Here is a 22367-nt window from a genome sequence, read left to right on the forward strand (position 1 = left end):
ATCCAGCCTCTTTTCATCATTCTGGAGAATGAAGGAAGCAGCGATAATTTAAGTTTTCCATTCACAAGGGTGTTCTTGACCTGCAGTAAACTGCAACATGCCCAATTCAAGGTCCTTGTAGAGCAATTGGGCGGGGGTGACCTTTGTGTAGGGAAAGCCCAATTAAGGGTACACCCCACTATATCAGCACTGCATTTAGTGCCATTCTCAGCATCAATGGAAGCCTAAGGGTGGGGTATTTCCTTCACTATATAAAATGGGAATACCCATGGACGTTAATGTTTAACAATTTTTTTTTCTATACGGTTTCCTAAAGCTAATTTTACATATGCGGCATTGCCGGATACTGCGCCTTCCCACCAGACCCTATTGACTATAATGGGATCTGGCAGAGATCCGGCAAATATGCCGAGAATCGGCCACACAAAACTGTTGCATGCAGTAGTTTTTGTCTACCGGCTGGAACACCCGGCTGCAGGTGTGAAAGTAGCCTTATGGAAGACTGGAGGGGACAGCTGTGACATTAGACTCCCTAATGATGATGGAAGAGGGACACAACTTGATACTTGAGGTCTAGAAATGAGGTCACCTTTGGGTGGCCTGAGATGCTTGTGCTCTGACTTCCCAATTTAGCTCCCACTAAGCGTATTTTTGTAAAATTCTATTTTAAAGAGGTGCAGGGTTTATTTTCTAAGTCTTTTGTGAATGTTTTATAACATTTAAGAGAAGTTGCAAGTAAAAAAAATAGTGGGACTACACCTTTAATTTGTAAAAGGGGGTTTCAATAAAAAAAAGTTTGTGCTTTTTTTTTTTTTTTTTTAGGGATTTTTCTGATATTGCACCTCAACCTCATTCACTGCAATGTCACACAAAGGCTATTGACAAGAGTAGCACTGTTTCTGGTGGAAAAAAGTCCTTTTCTATCAAAAACAACCTCTTTAAAGAGAGATTGCATTAATGTGGGGGGTCATTGAACAGCAGATGTGTCCTCAGTGGTGTTTGGAGAAAGGGTGCCCCCATGATCATGTAAAACTGTGCAAGGATCAACTTCTCTATATACACCACAGTGTTTCCAGACACAGGAGACACCACCTGGAAAGTCGTCTTTGCTCCAGGGAATAGAAATGGGGGAAAGAAAAGTGCGGAGCACATTTGTCCTGGGATGACCCTAACCAGCACCAGGAGGGGGCCCTATTTTCACGGTTTGTAAGGACACATACTACCGTTTATAGGATAGCACGGATTTCACGCTCAGTTAGCATACCACAGATTCCCATAGTCGCAGTATGTATGCAGCCATGGACTCCCCAAAGTAATGGAATAAATACATTTGCCATTTCTTTGTGTTTGCCTTTGCTTTGCATGCAGGAACAAGCTAAACCTTTCTCTCTGTGTAAACATGGCATCACCAGCTCTGTTGTGCCCGCATGCCCTCGTGGAATCACACGAGTCTTTCAGTGTATGCAAATAAGGCTAAATCATCTCCATGCAAGTTAATATTCCCAATCTCGAAGTGCATTGTAAAAGTAGTGTTTGTGTTTAGAGCACAACATGCTTTTCTCCTCCTGAATCCAGATATATAGGTATACGGGCAAGAAGCTAAGCCGCCGCGGGCAGCTGTTAGGTGCGGGCCCCCGGTGTTATTAATGCTATTCTTCTTTTCTGTCTAGCATAAGTGAAGCTGATGTGGAGACTGTCATGGATAAGTTGTTTGACGAGCTGGCTGAGAAACAAAATGATGGTACGTAAGTTAATTTCTCTTGAAAGAGAACGCATTTAAAACACAATGCCCAATCTCTACTGACCAATTAATAAGTTCCATTGCTGTCTATGGGTTGATGCCACACTCAAGTGGCAGTCATTGTATCAGCATTTTGTCTAATTTCTGTGTTGAATCATGTGCTATTATTCATCAAGCTATGCATTTCTCTAGCTGGAAGGGATGAATTTTAGGGTAATTATCCAGACAAGACTGAGCTTTTGTTCCTGTTTCCATAGTAACAAGACCTCGGATTCTGAAAGTGCAGGGCAGGGAGCTGAAGCTGAGCAAAGCCTGTGGATCCATTGCTGACTGCACATTTGAGGAACTCTGTGACCGTGTAAGTGCCCCAGCAACCATAAACAAGTGAATACACCCCTCGCGGGTTTTTTTTTTGGTGACCGTTTTTGTTTTTGTGAACAGAAATCCATGTTTCTCATAAACATCGAACAAAAACATGGTTTCATGCAATAACACCCAGATCCTTCACTCTTCTGTATAATTATCTTGTGACAACATTAATTCTATTGAAGTGAATACATATCTCCACGTCTCCAATTATCAGGCCATTGCACACATGATATTAAACCCATGGTGACCAATAATAAGTGAAATAAGTGCCAAAATAAAGAACAGTGCTCAGGAGTCCCTGTGACTCCCCGTGTTGCTATATGGTGTTCAGTTGGGTGCTGGGGGAGAACAACTTTATATACTGTGTGCACAATTATTAGGCAAATGAGTATTTTGACCATATCATCATTTTTATGCATATTTTCCAACTCCAAACTACACTGCTCAAAAAAATAAAGGGAACACAAAAATAACACATCCTAGATCTGAATTTATTAAATATTCTTCTGAAATACTTTGTTCTTTACATAGTTGAATGTGCTGACAACAAAATCACACAAAAATAAAAAAATGGAAATCAAATTTTTCAACCCATAGAGGTCTGGATTTGGAGTCACCCTCAAAATTAAAGTGGAAAAACACACTACAGGCTGATCCAACTTTGATGTAATGTCCTTAAAACAAGTCAAAATCAGGCTCAGTAGTGTGTGTGGCCTCCACGTGCCTGTATGACCTCCCTACAACGCCTGTGCATGCTCCTGATGAGGTGGCGGACGGTCTCCTGAGGGATCTCCTCCCAGACCTGGACTAAAGCATCTGCCAACTCCTGGACAGTCTGTGGTGCAATGTGACGTTGGTGGATAGAGCGAGACATGATGTCCCAGATGTGCTCAATTGGATTTAGGTCTGGGGAACGGGCGGGCCAGTCCATAGCATCAATGCCTTCGTCTTGCAGGAACTGCTGACACACTCCAGCCACATGAGGTCTAGCATTGTCTTGCATTAGGAGGAACCCAGGGCCAACCGCACCAGCATATGGTCTCACAAGGGGTCTGAGGATCTCATCTCGGTACCTAATGGCAGTCAGGCTACCTCTGGCGAGCACATGGAGGGCTGTGCAGCCCTCCAAAGAAATGCCACCCCACACCATTACTGACCCAATGCCAAACCGGTCATGCTGGAGGATGTTGCAGGCAGCAGAACGTTCTCCACGGCGTCTCCAGACTCTGTCACGCCTGTCACATGTGCTCAGTGTGAACCTGCTTTAATCTGTGAAGAGCACAGGGCGCCAGTGGCGAATTTGCCAATCTTGGTGTTCTCTGGCAAATGTCAAACGTCCTGCACGGTGTTGGGCTGTAAGCACAACCCCCACCTGTGGACGTCGGGCCCTCATATCACCCTCATGGAGTCTGTTTCTGACCGTTTGAGCAGACACATGCACCTTTGTGGCCTGCTGGAGGTCCTTTTGCAGGGCTCTGGCAGTGCTCCTCCTGTTCCTCCTTGCACAAAGGCGGAGGTAGCGGTCCTGCTGCTGGGTTGTTGCCCTCCTACGGCCTCCTCCACGTCTCCCGATGTACTGGCCTGTCTCCTGGTAGCGCCTCCATGCTCTGGACACTATGCTGACAGACACAGCAAACCTTCTTGCCACAGCTCGCATTGATGTGCCATCCTGGATAAGCTGCACTACCTGAGCCACTTGTGTGGGTTGTAGACTCCGTCTCATGCTACCACTAGAGTGAAAGTACCGCCAGCATTCAAAAGTGACCAAAACATCAGCCAGGAAGCATAGGAACTGAGAAGTGGTCTGTGATCACCACCTGCAGAACCACTCCTTTATTGGGGGTGTCTTGCTAATTGCCTATAATTTCCACCTGTTGTCTATCCCATTTGCACAACAGCATGTGAAATTGATTGTCACTCAGTGTTGCTTCCTAAGTGGACAGTTTGATTTCACAGAAGTGTGATTGACTTGGAGTTACATTGTGTTGTTTAAGTGTTCCCTTTATTTTTTTGAGCAGTGTATATAAACTTGAATGCTTTTTGGATTCCAGCATGTCGGGCGATGTGTATTTTTATAAGGGTGCGCTCGCACAAATTTAACTGACTCTGAAAAGTCAAAAATTGTTAAAAAATTGCTAGGATATTGGGGCCTGATCACAGAACCATCAAACGTGTTGTTACAAATAGTCAATAGGGTCGCAAAAAACATGTTGAGAAAAAAGATGCAACTTAACTGCTAAAGATTTGAGAAGAATCAAACATGAAACAGCCAGGAACCCATTATCCTCCAGTCACTACATCTTTTCCAGAAAAGTAAAAATACTTTTTACCATGTTTGAGGAGTATTTTTAGGAGTATGAAAGTTACAGTAATTTAAATACATAATACATGGGCCTAAATGATGTTAAGGGCTTGTTTACATCTGCGTTAGAGGCTCAGTTCAGGGCCTCTGTTGCAGATTCTATAAAAAGACTGGAAAAAAGCAATTTTTTTATGTCTGGTAAAAAGACCGAATCCTGAACAGAAATTGAATGGACTCCATCATTGTCAGTGGAGTCTGTTCAGCTCCATTCAGGTCAATTATGTGCCCGATCCAGAACTTGCGTTATTTTCGTTGTTCTGCTCATCTAATGGATGTTAGATGGTGTGAATGCGTCCTAAGAGGTTGTTATTTATGCAGGGGAACCATTACTAGTCTAAATAACCTCTCTCCTCTCCCGTCAGCTTCTCCAAAATACAGTCCCATGTAAACAACACCACTGCCCTTCCTTCAGCCCCTCCAACATACAGTCCCATGTAAATAACATCGCTCCCCGCCCTCCAGCATAGCGTTAATAAGCCTCTGGAGTCAATGCACGGCAGGCTATTGTAGCCAAGTGATAAAGTCCAGTCCAATATGGTGGATCTTCCCTGTACATTATCACTTGGCTATAAGTCCTGCTGTGAATACACTACAAACTGCACTACATACATCACACATTGCACTGTCGCCTTGTACTGCACGTCAAACTGGATGTCCAGGTAGGGTTGTAGTTATCCACCACTCCGGAATCCACTTCAGTTCCACTGCCGCCAAGTTTGCCAGTGTCTTTGGGCAGAGTTGACCATTCACCCTACTCTCCTATTACAGCAACAGCCCGGGAGCTAGCACCTCGTTCCCTGTCAATTATAGTTATTATTCCTGCCAGCTGCCCCCATGCTGCAGGACACAATATCGCTCCGGCAGCCCGCCCAAACTGACCAATAACAAAGTTCCTTCCTGTTCAGAGCTTTGTTATTGGTTATTTCAGGCACCAGCAGCATCGCTGCGCGTCCTGCGCTTATGAATGGCAGAGAAAATTCTAACGCGGATTGGTGCGCCTTAGACTTTTTTTAGGGAGTAAAATGGCCTGAACAGGAGTCTATGATGCTTGTACAGTCGTTATTGCAATCTCTGCTTCCTGTGCTTTCCTATTGTGCAGCCTCCCTAAAGGGCCCAGAAGTACAACGTGTTCAGTGCCCAGAGACATGGCAAAGGTAAGGAAGTCTGAAACCCAACCACTACTGAACAAAACGCATAAATTGAAATGTCAAGACTGGGCCAAAAAATATCTGAAGACAGATTTTTCAAGTTTTATGTATTTTTGAGATGAGAGTAACTCTTTATGGACCAGATGGTCCCGTGGCTGGATTGGTAACGGGAACAGAGCTCCACTTTGACTCAGATGCCAGCAAGGTGAAGGTGGGGTACTGCTATGGGCTGGTATTATTAAAGATGAGCTAGTTGTACCTTTTTGTGTTGAAGATGGACTCAAAAATCTACTCCTAAACCTACTGCCAGTTTTTATAAGACACTTTCTTCAAGCAGTGATACAGAGAAAAAACTTAGTTTTATTGGTATGCAAATGAGCCTCTAGGTGCTATGGGGGCGTCTTTTCAGCACCTAGAGGCTCCTTCCACTCACCATTTCTGCCGCCCAGCGCGCCCCTCTGCTCTAGATTGACAGCCTACTCGCGCCTGCGCTGTGTGCTTCTGTATTCGGCACAGGCACAGTGACTGTTGGACTGCTCCCTGCGCAGTGAAGATGCCGGCAAGGGAGAGAGTCACTGCGCCTGCGCCGAATACAGAAGCACACGGCGCAGGCGCGAGAATTCGGCCAAGCTGGAGAGAAGTAGGCTGTCAATCTAGAGGAGAGGGGCGGGCTGGAGCGCGCTGGGCGGCAAAAATGGTGAGTGGACGGAGCCTCTAGGTGCTGAAAAGACGCCCCCATAGCACCTAGAGGCTCATTTGCATACCAATAAAACTATGTTTTTTAGGGTAACCGCTGCAGAGAAAGGAATTACAATAGCATGGTTAGGTAGAGCAGACACTAGCAGATCGCTAGTGTCTGACAGCTAACGGACTGTAAACTAACTAAGAGATAGACCGTTCGGGATATAGACCGTTAGGTAGAGCAGACACTAGCAGATCGCTAGTGTCTGACAGCTAATTAGGTGAAAATGTGGTGGTAGAAACCCTTTAATTTGTTGATAGACTCCAGGGAGGGAAAGCTTATGACTGTCATTGAAAAGGAGGACCGCTATACTGGTCACTGATTTTTACTTGGAAATGTCAGAAAAGTTTGTTTCTAAACTTTGAGTTGTTTATTATACTCGCTTTAACCTGTTCCCGACCTCCTTACAACTACAGGTGAAACTCAAAAAATTAGAATATCGTGCAAAAGTCTATTCATTTCAGTAATGCAAATGAAAAGGAATTGCATTAATGCAGCTTAAAATTAGAATTTTGTGAAAAGGTTCAATATTCTAGGCTCAAAGTGTCACACTCTAGTCAGCTAATTAATCCATACCCCCTGAGCAAAGGGTACCTCAGAATTGTGACTTTGGGGTTACATAAGCTGTAAGCCATAATCATCCAAATAAAGGCTTGAAATATCTCGCTTTGCATGTAATGAGTCTATCTCATATGTTAGTTTCACCTTTTAAGTTGCATTACTGAAATAAATGAACTTAGCACGATATTCTAATTTTTCGAGTTTCACCTGTATATACGTAGACGGTCGGACGCCTACTCACAAGTTTAAAACGGCAGGCACCCGGGGCTATAAAGTCAATTGCATACATTTAACCCCTCAGATAAAAAACAGTACACTTAAAAGTAAAAAGGTATGGGGGTCAGAATATGGTGATATTTTAGTGTTAAAACGCAAAAAATTATACATATATGGTATTGTTGCAAACTTACCCAGGTAATGAAAATAACAGGTCAGTTTTACCGCATAAGAAACACTGTAAAAACAAAACTGTGGCGGAATTGTGTTTTGTTGTTTTTTGTTCTTTTTTATAATTTCTCCCCATTTGGAATTTCCCCACTACACTGTATGCAACTATAAATGGTGCCATTAGAAAGTACAACTTGTCCCACCAAAAAACAAGCCCTCATACGCCTATGTTAATGGAAAAGTAAAAAATGTATGGCTTTGGGAAGACTTGGAGTAAAAAACGAAAATGGAAAATAGCGGTCATTAAGGGGTTAAAAGATGAACATAACCACGTAAGATGGGAACATTTAAATTTTTCATTTAGCTACATAATTATTCTACACACTAGTATTTGCCCAGTAATTAAGTACACATAGACATTCTCCTAAGAAAGCCAAAACTTTACTTTCTTAAATATTCAGATTTGAGGTTTATTAATTTTGGATTGACTGACCGCACTGTAGTTGTTCAATAAAAAAATGAATCCTCAAAAATACAACTTGTCTAGTAATTGTGCACACAGTGTAATTTGGCATACCTTTTTTTCTATTTTGGATTTAAATCAAGCAGAAAAAAACCTATATGCCTCTATTTGAAATCGTAGGCATGCAAAGGCAAAGTAAGGCCCTCTGAGTTTCCTACTATGGCGCTGTACAACACGGAGCCATAAACTGGCTGTATGTATGAGGCTTTACTATGTTTCTGTTAATTCTTAGTACCACTGTTCCTGAATAATAGTTTCTATTGTACTCTAGAGCTGCATTTTTAATTCTGTAGATTGCTATTTGGAATTGGTTAGCATAGTGCTGATACATGCCCACAAGTAATTGTGCGTTTATCGTGCAATGCAGTATGATTTTATTTTTACTTTTTTTATAACCAATTATTTTACTGTTTTTGTTTTAAAGGGGTTGTCTCATCTTGCGGTTTCTATGGCCGAGCTGAGGCTACACAGTGGCCAGAGGAGCAGTGTTATGGAAACGGTCGGCGCTCCGCTGTTCACATAACTCCCAAAGCAGTGTATGGGGGCTATGCAAACAGCGTAGCACAGCAGGGTTACTGTGCTACGCTGTTTGCATAGCTCACATGAACTGCTATGGGAGTTACACAAACAGCGGCATGCCAACTGCTTAGCCATTTCCATACTTCTGCCTTCCCGGACAGTGCTTAGTCCCATCTCAGCCATGGAAATTATAAAATGGGACCAACTCTTTAAAGACTATGTTCTACAAATCCACTTATCATAGTCTATACATGTACTCCTCAACATTTGAAATTGCAACACCAAGAAGGGGGACAAGCTGTGAAGTTATGCAAATCGAGGAAGAAGCAGGTGTAGCTAAGATCTGCAGGTGGGCTCCTGTGCCAGGTCTCAAGCGGCACAATGACGCGGCCTGAGGCCTATGAGGCTGAACGTCAGGGAGGCTCCCATGGCCTCCTAAAGGCTCCCATGGCCCTCCATAAATTGCCGCCTTCTGTCTGGAGTTGAGATGCTTATCTCGGATAATTGCCTGAAGGACCACATGCAGCTCATGTGTTTGAGATCCCTCGTCTACACAAACCATCAGAAGGTATTTGACATTGGGCTATGAGCCAGACATCCAGCTAAAGATGTTCATTTGACCTCACACCAACGCTGTCATGGTGCACAACAAGACAGCAATAAAGACTGGAATGGAGGTCTATCCTCTTCTCTGATGTATCTCGCTTTTGTCTCAGATACAATGATAGCTAGAAATTGGTCTGGAGACTACGTGCGCAATGCCATGAAGACGCCTTTACAAGGGAACATCACACTGGTCCTACTTCTGGGATTATGGTGTGGGGTAGCATAATGTAGGGTCGTGGAACCAGTGGTATGGTCATTTCTCCAAAGTGTCCCAAGAGCCGTTTTTCAACAGGCCACATGTTGCACGTGTTATTGTGAGCAGTCTGCGTGGCCTAAACATGCTACCATGGCCTGCAGCATATCCCGACTTGTCTCCCATGAAGCAAATCTGGGGCTATATTGCTTGGCAATTGCAAAGGGAGCTGCCTGTAGTGGCTCTTGATGATTTGAATGCATGTCGGAATGATGGAAAAGTAGGAACCTAAGATGTCTGTTTGACAAACTTTGCAGAGACAAGACATGGATGAAAGAAGACGTCATGGCGGTCTTGTCCAAATAGAGAAGATGAGGAAAGAGAATGTCTACATCATCAGATGTGGCAGAACATTCCTTAGACCAGTGGTTTTCAACCTTTTCACGCCAAGTACCCACTAGTGACCAGAAGTTTGAACCGAGTACCCCCAAGAAAACGACCGTGATGAATGTTAACAAAATAAGGCTCTTCTCACAACACTGTCAGTCTCTGGTTTAAGCCTTTGTTAGCAGTTCCTTTAGATGTGACAGAAGAATAGCACAGCATGCAGCCCTAATCTTCCTGTTAAAATGACAAACACCACATTAGGACCTATGATGGATAAGTATTACTTTTTAAATTACACGCTGCTTAGCATAAAAGAGAATACAACACCACATACCTATAACATCTGATGATGTATACATTCTCTTTCCTCATCTTCTCTATTTGGACAAGACCGCCATGACGTCTTCTTTCATCCATGTCTTGTCTCTGCAAAGTTTGTCAAACAGACATCTTAGGTTCCTACTTTTCCATCATTCCGACCCCCTCAATACTGTGCCCGCTGTACTGACCAATACTATACTGCAGAAATATAGTTCCCCTGAAAATACTAGAACCACACAGATAATGCCCCCCCCCCTTTTAAATAATTTGTGCCCCTCAAAGTAATAGTGCTATAAACATAGGATGATGGAAAAGATGACATTATGGTGGTCTCGTCCAAAAATAATTGTGCTAAGCTGATACTGTGCCAGGGTGCCCCCAAAAGTCCCACCAATAGTAATAGTTCTCTCCCAGAGTGCCCTTAGTAATAATAGTGACCCTCCAGTGCACCCACTAGTAATAATGTCCCCCCAGTAATAATAAATCCTACAATAATGTCCCCATAAGTAATAACACCGCCCTCCAGTGGACATAAAGCCCACCATAATGCCTCTTGCATTGTGCCCCAGGAGTAAACATGCCCCCTTATGGTGGCCCCACTAGTACTAATTCCCCCTAAAGTGTGTTGTGCTGCCTGCGCCAGCCTCTGATAGGCTATATGCACTAGATATATCAGAGATTTTTTAACATTTGCATATCATTAACATGCTATATCCATCCTGTGAGTTCCATAATTCCACAACTTTTGATTCAGTGTTTGAGGAGTGTATATTGATCTGGAAGAAACCATGAACTGTATGTTGTAGATTGTAGGTAAGTTTGAGCGAATCGGGTTGAAATTGCAGTATCCGAATCCGATTCTTTTAAAAACTACGTTAAAAATATCGGCTCCATCTTACTGTAAAATGTATTGCCTCTGCGGAGGTCATTCCGAAGTTTTAGCAAACATTGCGAGACTTAATTAGTCTCTCCTCTATCACGCTTCACTTCATTTATTCACATAAATTCCTGTATGAAAATACGAAGCTGAACTCTGCTTCTTTAATGAGGCAGGAAGCAGAGTTCGGCTTCGAATTTTGATACACTAATTTATGCGAATAAATGAAGTGACACGTGATGGCGAGATGAAGTAAGTCTTGCAATATTGGCTGAAACTTCGGAAAGACCTCCACGGAGGCAGTATATTTTACAGTAGGAAGGAGCCCATATTCTTAACAAAGTTTTCAAAAGAGTCAGGTCCAGATACAACAATCGGAACCCGATTCACTCAACCCTAATTGTAGGTCATCCTGTGTATTATTAAAACTGTTGACCGTTGATTTACAAGTCGGCAGATTTACAAATGCAGCTCTGGACTAAGACCTGATACAAGAGTGCCTAGATGTAAATTTTAAAATATTGTTCAAACTGAACTCATACTTTAGGGTCCTTTTACATGGCCCGATGTGGGACCATAATGAGTGCTAATTCTTGGTATAAACAAGGTGATCGCTGCTGGTTCAACCAGTCTTTTATAAATATCCATTCAAAACTGAATGGGTGCCAAACAATTGTTGCTACGATCATTCATCCCCCATACGTTTTGTATTATGTTGGCAGCACATCCCATGTTTACATGTTTCCTTTCCTTGGCCTGTGGAAAAGGCCCTATACCTATACCCTATACATTATAATCTGAAAACAAGATAGAGACTATTTATGGGTGAAGCGTGTCCGAGGGGTTTCCTGCTTGAATAAAGAGAACCCACATTAACTAGTCTTATCCTGTATGCTTGATATAGTACACAGTCCCGGTATCGACTGTTCATATAATGAAGATCACTGATGGAGAAACTACTAAGTGAATGTTGCTTAGGTGAGCACTCATTGTTGCAGACTGGAATAATACTCAGGCAACAGTATTACATAACCCTATATGTAAATGTGTAAGGGCCCTTATCATTCCGATCCCAGCTTGAGAGGAGGGGTATTTTCTCCTCCGCCCGAGAAGGTTCAGATGGTTGAAGTGTGCTGCAGCGTGATAGTCTACAGAAAGTCTGAATTGTTTATGTATTGGGACATCATTAATGTAAGCAGATTCATTAAGTCTTAAGTGATTTCTTTTTAATTGCTCACATGGCGAACGCGGAATGTGCTAATTGCCATAAGATGTAAAACAAACATGAAAGTACATAAGCGTGTGTGTATGTGTGTGTATATGTATGTATATATATATATATATATATATATATTTATATAGAAAGCTGAATGCATCTGTGGCAGGGGCATTAGGTAGCAAACAGTGAATAGGATTGCCCCATTCTATGCATGGTTCTTCTGGATGAAAGCTAAAGATCTTTGCCCAACTTGTTTTCCCTGCCTTCTCCTTTCAGCACCCAGTGTAAATGTTGAGTTTAAACCTCTGAATATGGTGCACTAATTCACTTCTGGCAGTTGTCCACTTTATGTACTACTTTTCTTTCTTATCATAGTAACTGATTTACATGACAAATGATGTTTTAAAGGAGTTCTCCAGGCCTGTACCTAAAAAGTATCTTTCAGCTAATCAGTGGACAGAAGTGAGCAGTACGTCACTCCGCCGACGTTAAAGGAATAGCCTGCAGTTGCTCCCAGCCGAGATCACAAAATCGGTAAAGTGCTGGACAGGTAAGTACAGCTCAAAGTGACTCCTGTACACAGGTTAACTGAAAGAGACTTTTTGGGTTTCAGAAAACCCCTTTTAGCATTGATATGGGGGTGTAGACGTAGCCCAATTCCTACAGCTGAGGAGGCACATAATGGCTATAATCATGCTATACTGTATGTAGAATATATTCTTCATGATGCTATCGCATACAGGCCCCATAGCCTCAAGCTATGCCTCTGATTTTTTAAGCTGTACTATCTATGTGTTTACAAGGTGTTTTAGGATTAAAGTATTGGAATTAGAGACTGGACAAATGAACAGAAACCCATTACATTGGTACTTTACATAATGCCATTTGTGACTTGTTTTTACATTGTAGCCCGTGGGCGCCAGCGATTATCTGGAGATGTGCAAGAAATTTGACACGGTTTTTATACGACATATCCCGCAGTTAAATATGACGAAGCGTTCTCAGGCTCGCAGGTTCATTACTCTCATAGATGCCTTCTATGACCATAAGGTAAAGTCATTAGATGTTATATATCCTATTATATAACCTCCCAGGCTGTGAGCTCTGCGCTGCGATTGGACAGCGCTACAGCCAGGGAGAAGGAACGCCCAAGTGCCCAGTGAGAAACCGAGCAGACTCCTCCCTGGTTTACCGATAGTAGCAATTACCATACAGCGCGGGAGAAGGTAACGGGGCACCAGCGGGCGAACGCTCTACATGTCCAGATAGTTATCTTACAATGTTCGGACCCATGAAAGGTCCTCTTTAAATATTTTGTTATACACTGGGAGATGAACACAATAAGATTCCTTCAAATCCTGTATGTGAAAGTCCGAAAGTCCAAAAATCCTGCCAGCATAACAATGTGACAAGAAATGTCAGATTACCTGGCACTTGAAATTCTTCCAGGTGGATCCATGGTATCTGGTTGGGGTCCACAGCATCTGTGTTCCGGTATTACTACATTAACATGCAAGTCGTGTGTACACAGGCAGATCCAAGTAATTTTAGCACAAGCATGTTATATGGATGTTCTGGGACACAGATACCATGGAAACCCATAGCCAAGGGTCCTGAAGAATAGACGGGTATACACACATTTGAACACACATGCTTGCGTGTCTAATTGTCTGTGTCTATGTATATAATATGTATATAATGTTATTGATCAGATGGACCTGACCTGACTAATTGAGGTTCTATCATGGCTGTCACCCAAACATACAAAGCATGTATTTTATAAACTTATAATCTTATTATAATAATGTGCTTTAAACGGCTTCTATCACCCCACTAAAAGTCTTTTTTTTTTTTTTTTTTTTTTTTTTTGCTACTTATAATCCCTATACTGCGATATATCAATAGATAATGTTATTAATCATTTTCGTTCAGTAGATATTTAAAAAAACGGACTTTTATCATATGCAAATTACCTGTCTACCAGCAAGTAGCTGCCCTACTTGCTGGTAGACCGGTAATTTGCATATGATAAGTCAGTTTTTTTAATTATCTACTGAACGAAAATGATTAATAACATTATCTATTGATATATCGCAGTATAGGGATTATAAGTAGCAAAAAAAGACTTTAGTGGGGTGACAGAAGCCCTTTAATGTCCAACGAATCAGCTTCACGTTGTGGGCAGTTTTGGAATATACCCTGTAATGTACACAGGGCTGTGGAGTCTGAGTCGGAGGCAATTTTGGGTACCTGGAGTCTGAGTCGGCAAAAATGAACAGACTCAGACTCCTACTAAATTTAATTTGGAATAAAATAAAAAAAAGCAAGTTTAAATGTCCCAATTGACAAAAAGTTATAATTAATGACTTCTCTACTGTAAGAATAGAGGCCAATGCATGCCGTGCGTCACGTTACCGCAAAACGAACACGTTAAGTGACCGTGAAGAAGCATGCTTTTCATATGCTTCACTATATGGCACGCAACGCACAGTTAAGGAGCGGCAATACTTTTACTTTCCATTGTGTTGTGTTCCGTTGTTAAAGGGAACGCAACGCCCATGGTTAACCTAGCCTCTCGCTGATAACGGATTAAGTAAATATGTTTTTTGCAGGACTAGAGACACTTGTAGAAGTGAAGGGAATGGATAGTCAATAGTTCAAGACTGAAGCTGTAAACCATTTGAAAAACTGCTGTCATTCAGCTAAGGCTATAAAAACTTGTAAACTCAGATTGTTAGCTGAAACTTTAAACATGACTATGGGATTCTACTAGGAAAATCATGTTTTACAATAAATGCCCCGTCCTGGATCCCCCCACTGCCCTATCTTCAGCAGAAGATCAGCACACAAAGGAGAAGGCAGCAGCTTCTGCCCAACTACCTCTCTCTGCTATAAGAGCTTAGAAGAACTTGGTGGAACAGCCGTATGTTGCCTTTCTTTCCTTCAAGGAATGTATAAAATACATTCGCATATTAAATACAGATGAGTCAGAGTTGGAGTCGGAGCATTTATCTACCAACTCCACATCCCGGAATGTACAATGGCTGCCGCTGTGCATAGCTGAAAACTTTTAGAACCAGTCTCAATATCCTAACATTTTCATTATCGTAATTGCATCCTGATTCCTGTGTGATATTGTTTTTCCTGAAATAGTACGGATGTTGAAATGTCATTTAACCTTGTGCCTGACAAAGAAAACAGAACAAAAGTGGAATTTTAAAGCAGCATCTATTTATAAAGCACTGAATAATACATACATTGATGATTGTCATAGTGATTGGATATGCTTACATAACCAAGTGCATAAGATACTTACACGCATCACATGTACTTGTAGTACAGTATGACACTTGCTTATGTTTTGTCTTTATCATTTTAACCATTTCTGTCTCTGTGCTAAGCTGCTTACATAGCCTTTTTACTTGTCTCCCATGCTTGCCGTTCACATGTGGAATCCATCATGGTGTATTTGTAGACGATATAATTATAAAATTCACATTCTTACCTTGTTCTGACAAGCAATGGCAGATGATAGCAGGGACCTTTTGGGGCGGTAGCCCCGGGCCTGATGTCCCTGTGGTGCTCATTTCCACCCAAAATCCCCATTATAAGGAAAGAGGGCGTCCCTCACTTCCTGAGGAGGGAGTGTCAGGTGAAGAGGGAGGGTGGAGAATAAGAGTGTCGGGGTCCAACCTGTACCACTACTGCCTAATTTGACTTTCTATGATACCTTCTGGTTGGAGAAAGAAGAACTGATCACATGCAGATGATGTCATCACAGGTCTTTTCTCCTACCAGAATACAGGAGGAGTGTTGCTTCAGGAGAAGGTTACAGAGGGTATTATACTATACTATATACTAGGGTTGTCACGATACCCAAATTTTGATTCGATTTCGATACCATTAAAAAGTATTGCGATACTCAATACCATTCGATACCACACAAAAAAGCAGTGTGCATTATGCATTTTATGGAACCTCCGGACCATAATAGAACAGTCCTATCCTATTTATTGGGGGGGCAAGGTGACAAAAAAATGGCGAATCGCGTTTGTTTGTTTTTTGTTTTTTTCTGTCACGGTGTTCACCGCATAGAAGATATTTTTTAATAGTTTGGACTTTTCAGACGTGGCGATATGTAATATGTTTATTTATTTATTGTTTATATATTTTATATGTAAAATTGGGAAAGGGGGTGATTTATACTTAATATTTTGGTGTGTTTTTTTTTTAAAACTTCTTTTTTTTTTTTTTTCTTACTTAGGGGCTAGAACCTGGGATCTTTTAATCCCTTTTCCTATTCACCCTAATAGATCTCTATTAGGGTGAATAGGACTTCACACTCTCCCTGCTGCCCTGTGCTCTGTGCACACGGCAGGAGGGAGATTACCATGGCAGCCAAGGCTTCAGGCTTCAGTAGTGTCCTGGCTGCCATGGTAACCGATTGGAGCCCCGCGATTACACTGCTGGGGCACTGATCGGAACTGTCACCAATAAGGAGGAGGGGAGGGGACCCTGTGGCTATAATACTGGGGTTGTGGTGGGGGGGCGCACTGCGCCACCAATGAAGATAACTAACCTTTTAATACAAATATAGGTGGCGGGTGCCAGCGGCAGAATCACATACTCGGCACCCGACCTCTATGACAAGGTGCTGCGATCCGCGGCAGTTAACCCCTCAGGTGCGGCACCTGAGGAGTTAATTGCTGTGGCTCGCAGCGCCTTGTCATAGAGGCGGGGTATGTGATTCTGCTACCTAGATTTGAATTAATGGGTTAGTTATCTTCATTGGTGGCGCAGTGGCCACAGCCCCCTCCCCTCTTCCCCCTCCCCTCACTTCTCATTGGTGGCAGCGGCACCGTGGGGAGGGAAGCATCACAGACAGGGAAGGTTTCTCCCTGGCTGAGACGCTCTCCCCTGTGTTTGGATCGCGGCACAGCCATGGAGAAGGAGACGCCCATTGAGAAACCCTGGCGTCTCCTCCTCCCTGTACCAATGTTCAGTATTAACATACTGAGCGGGAAAGCTACAGGGGGGCACAGCGGGGCAAAGGAGCCATATGTTAAAAAAACAGGCAGGGTGGCAGCATCAGCAGATGATACTAAGCTATGTAGAACGGTACAGTCTATAGAAGATGTCCATATACTACAAGCTGACTTGAACATTCTGAGTGATTGGGCATCAACTTGGCAAATGAGGTTCAATGTGGATAAATGTAAAGTTATGCATCTTGGTAGTAGTAATCTCTGCGCTTCATACAGTTGTGTTCAAAATAATAGCAGTGTCTTTAAAAAAGTGAATAAAGCTCAAAATCCTTCTAATAGCTTTTATTTCCATACACACCAATGCATTGGGAACACTACACATTCTATTCCAAATCAAAACATGAAGAAAAATATATCAAATTTGTGTTGTTCCTCTAAAAAAATTGAAGAAAAGTGAATATTAGACTGTTCAAAAACATAGCTGTGTTTGTATTCTTCTTTACAAACTCAAACATTCACTATATAAACTGAAAAATGTTTGTAGATTTTGCTTTCCTTTAAATCACTTAACTAATATTTAGTTGTATAACCACTGCTTCTGAGAACTGCTGTACATCTGTGTTGCATGGAGTCAACCAACTTCTGGCACCTGTGAACAGGTATTTCAGCCCAGGATGATTGGACTACATTCCACAGTTCTTCTCTATTTCTTGGTTTTGCCTCAGAAACAGCATTTTTGATGTCACCCCACAAGTTTTCTATTGGATTAAGATCCGGGATTGGGTTGACCACTCCATAATGTCAATCTAGTTGGTCTGGAACCAAGATGTTGCACTTTTACTGGTGTGTTTGGGGTCTTGTCTTGTTGGAACACCATTTCAAGGGCATTTCCTCTTCAGCATAAGGCAGCATGACCTCTTCAAGTATTCTGATGTATTCAAACTGATCCATGATCCATCCCTGGTATGCGATAAATAGGCCCAACACCTTAGTATGAAAAACATCCCCATATCATGATGCTTGCGCCACCATGCTTCACTGTCTTCACAGTGTACTGTGGCTTGAATTCAGTGTTTGGGGGTTATCTGACAAACTGTCTCCGACCACTAGACCCAAAAAGAACAATCTTACTTTCATCAGTCCACAAAATGTCTCCTTAGGCCAGTCAATGTGCTCTTTGGCAAATTGTAACCTCTTCAGCACATGTCTTTTTTTCAACAGTGGGACTTTGCGTGGGCTTCTTGCAGATAGCTTGGCTTCACGTAGGCGTCTTCTAATTATAACAGTACTCACAGGTAACTTTAGACCTTCTTCGATCTTCCTGGAGCTGATTGTTGGCTGAGTCTTTGCCATTTTGGCTATTCTTCTATCCATTCGAATGGTAGTTTTTCGCTTTCTTCCACGTCTTTCAGGTTTTGGTTGCCATTTTAAAGCATTTGCGATCATTTTAGCTGAGCAGCCTATCATTTTCTGCACTTCATTATATGTTTTCCCCTCTCCAATCAACTTTTTAATCAAGGTACGCTGTTCTTCTGAACAATGTCTGGAACCGACCCATTTTCCTCAGAATTTCAGAGAGAAATGCACTGTAACCAGCATGTACAACATTTGCTGCCTTCCTTCCTTAAATAAGGGCAATAATTGCCACCTGTTTTTCAAAGAATGAATGACCTCACTCATTGAACTCCACACTGCTATTATTTTGAACATGCCCCTAGTGATTCAATTACACAGAATCATCAGCATGCATGTCATGACTTCTATTACTAGGACTTCTATTACTAGGATTTCTATTACTCTACTACACCTGCTAGTAAATTACTTACCATGTAGAAATATAATTTCTACCAAAAACAGTGATTGATCAGGTTAGTGATGTCTGACTGCTATTATTTTGAACACAACTGTATGTTCTAGTTGATGTACCACTGGGAGAGTCACTTATAGAGAAAGATTTGGGTGTAGTTGTGGATGGTAGATTAAATTACAGCACACAATGTCAATCAGCTGCTTCTAAGGCCACCAAGATATTGTCATGCATTAAACGAGGCATGGACTCGCGGGGCAGGGATGTAATATTACCACTTTACAAAGCATTGGTGCGGCATCATCTGGAATATGCAGTTCAGATCTAGGCACCAGTCCATAGAAACAACGCACTACAGCTGGAAAAAGTACAGAGGAGAGCGACTAAAATGATAAGGGGCATGGAGGGTCTTAGTTATGACGAAAGATTAAAAGAATTACATTTATTTAGTCTTGAGAAGAGACGTCTAAGGGGGGACATGATTAACCTATACAAATATAAAAATGGGCCATACAAAAAATACTGTGAAAAACTGTTCCATGTAAAATGCGCTCAAAAGACAAGGGGGCACTGCCTCCGATTGGAGAGGAAAAAGTTCAGTCTCCAGAAGCGTCAAAGTTTCTTTACTGTAAGAAATGTGAATCTGTGGAATAGACTTCCTCAGGACGTGGTCACAGCAGGAACAGTGGACAGTTTTTAAAAAAAGGCTCTAGACAAATTCTTAAAAGTAAACAACATAAATGCTTATGAAAAGGTGTGGATACAGTTGCAAGAAAAAGTATGTGAATCCTTTTGGGGGGCTAGCTATTGTTACTGGCTAGTGAGGGCAGGCGGGATTAGCCTCAGGGTGAGGGCAGTGGCGGCCATCTTAACTGAATAGTGAAATTGCAGTTTTATGCAGACTGGTTGCTAAGGGCTGAATCTTATTAAATATGGGGTAAGTCAGTCTAATAGTAACTGATTCTGGAATATCATGTTATTAGTAACTACATATATGAAAATAGAAATTAGGGTCTAAGTGTGACAGTTATCCTTTAAGCAGACTGTGATTGTCTATTGTTGTGACTTAGATGAAGATCAGATCACATTTTATGACCAATTTGTGCAGTAATCCATATCATTCCAAAGGGTTCACATACTTTTTCTTAGAACTGTATCTGAGTCTCAATTCCTTCTGGGATTCGCGTCCCCACCTATCCCTTGTTTGAACTTGATGGACTTATGTCTTTTTTCAACCGTATTAACTATTTAACTCTCAAACACTTTATTCACTCTGTTTTCAGCTCATTCACAGTTTTTCAACCTACGAGCTAAAACATTGCAACTAGTGTTGAGTCAACTTTTGTTTCAAGTTCTGCGTACAAGATTCAGGTTATCTTTAAGAATTCTGTTATGGATTCTGCTACCACGGACCATAAGGCCTCTTCCACACGAGCGTGACTGATTAGGTCCGGATGCGTTCACGGTGTGTTCAGTGAAACTCGCACCATTTTGAAAGCAAGTTCAGTCAGTTTTGTCTGTGATTGCGTTCAGTTGTTCACTTCTATGGGGCCAGGGCTGTGTAAAAAACGCAGAATATAGAACATGCTGCGTTTTTCATGTAACGCAGAACTAATGCGTGAAAAAAAAAATGCTCATGTACACAGACCCATTGAATTTCAGTGTGAAAGGGGCCTAAGGGTCCGTTCACACGTCCGCAACTGTTCTGCGGTCCACAAATTGCGGCTCCGCCAAACATTGACGCTGGCCATGTGCGTTCCGCATTTTGCGCACTGCACATGACCGGCACTATGATAAAAATACCTATTCTTGTCCATGGCTGCGGATAAGAATTGGACATGGTCTATTTTTTTGCGGGGCCGCGGAATGGAAGTGCGGATGCGGACAGCACATGGTGTGCTGTCCGCATCTTTTATGGCCCCGTTGAAAATGAATGGGTCCAGCAAAATTGCGGAACAGATGCGGTCCCATTTTGCGGACGTGTGAATGGACCCTTAGTTATGGTCCGTGGTAGCAGAATCCATAACGGAATCCTTACATAGATAAATAAATTGGATTGGCACTCTGTATGTGTGGTAAAATATGGAAAAATAGACTAAAATGCAATATAAAGTGATCACACAATTTAATTAATAAACTCAAAATACAATAAAATACACACAATTGGATAAAATGTGTAAAATAACTCTAAAAATTTATAGCAGCACTGACGTATATTAGTTCATTTGGTATTTCATGATATAAAGTTCATTCCATATAGGAAACCAAAAATGAATAAATAAGATATTGTCCTATTTCTCACAAAAAGCTGTATGGAGGGTGCAAAAGCGCTTAGTCTTATAATTGTGCGTCCTGTGCACAATTTAAACACAGATGAAATGTCTCTTAGATAGCAGTTCACTTCGATCAATGAAGTACTGTGTGCTCCGAGGTAAGAAATAATGGGTCTTACCTTAACCCGGCTGATAGTTGAAAGTCAAAGTAACTCACGCTTACTTGGCTTCTATGACGCGCGTGGTCCCGCGTTTGGTGAGGATGAACGCCGGAGTGGTGCGGTCTATGGCGTACTTCTGATTTGATTGCCTGTATCGCAGAGTACGCCACGTCTCACGTGGTCTATGACGTACCTCTGGTCCGGGACTGTAGCAAGGTATCGTGAGACCTGGCGTGCTTCTGATCTGTAATTAGTGACGAAGAAAGATTTCGAGAGCTATGCTCGGCAGATCTTATATGAAGAAAATTTTCACTGGAGCGCTCCAGATTTTAAGACCGATTGTTCAGACTTTTATGTCATCTGTATCAACTGAAAAGGCCTTGGTCACAAAAGGAGTATGTCAGCTGGTTACGCCAGACGCGTTTCGGGGACCTCTTACCTCTTATTATTATATTTCTGTATCAGGGGTGCAAAGTTGGTGTATTGCACCCACAAAAAATCATTATAGGTCACCCACAAAACAAATAGCCAGATTCCTAACACTCTCCTCGCTTCAGCTGCCTGCTTCCTGTCCCTAGGTCAGCTCTGAGTATTGCAGAAAATGTAAACACAAAAACATGATTTTTTCAATTTTATTTTTGTGTAAATCCAAAATAAAAAATAGACATATTAGGTATCGCTGCGTCGTTACGACCTGCTCTATAAAAATATCACACTACCTACTCTGTCAGGTGAACATTCTAAAAAACAAAAGATAAAAACTATGCCAGAACAGCTATTTTTTGGTTATCTTGCCTCATAAAAAGAGTAAATAAATATATATATATTTACTCTTTTTATGAGGCAAGATAACCAAAAAATAGCTGTTATGGCATAGTTTTTATCTTTTGTTTTTTAGAATGTTCACCTGACAGAGTAGGTAGTGTGATATTTTTATAGAGCAGGTCGTAACGACGCAGCGATACCTAATATGTCTATTTTTTATTTTGGATTTACACAAAAATAAAATTGAAAAAATCATGTTTTTGTGTTTACATTTTCTGAAAGGCATATTCTTTTTAATTTTTTGGGCGATTGTCTTAGGTAGGGTCTCATTTTTTGCAGGATGAGATGGTGGTTTGATTGGTACCATTATGAGGCACATATGACTTTTTGATCGCTTGGTATTACACTTTGTGATGTAAGG

At 41.8% G+C, this 22367-nt stretch overlaps 1 protein-coding gene across 2 annotated transcripts in view; it reads left to right on the forward strand.

Moving 5' to 3' along the window:
• AFG1L (AFG1 like ATPase) overlaps positions 1 to 22367 on the forward strand; it is a 112650-nt gene that overhangs the window by 85319 nt on the left and 4964 nt on the right. Inside the window, exons 9-11 of one of the 2 annotated variants that reach the window (XM_040428850.1) lie at positions 1671 to 1741; positions 1999 to 2099; positions 12865 to 13005. In XM_040428850.1, the coding sequence (XP_040284784.1) occupies positions 1671 to 1741; positions 1999 to 2099; positions 12865 to 13005 (313 nt within the window). The remainder of the gene's footprint in view (positions 1 to 1670; positions 1742 to 1998; positions 2100 to 12864; positions 13006 to 22367) is intronic. The other variant, XM_040428851.1, reaches the window with a different exon arrangement.

The sequence above is a fragment of the Bufo bufo genome, chromosome 4 (assembly GCF_905171765.1).
Source record: "Bufo bufo chromosome 4, aBufBuf1.1, whole genome shotgun sequence".
In the NCBI taxonomy this organism is placed as follows: domain Eukaryota; kingdom Metazoa; phylum Chordata; class Amphibia; order Anura; family Bufonidae; genus Bufo; species Bufo bufo.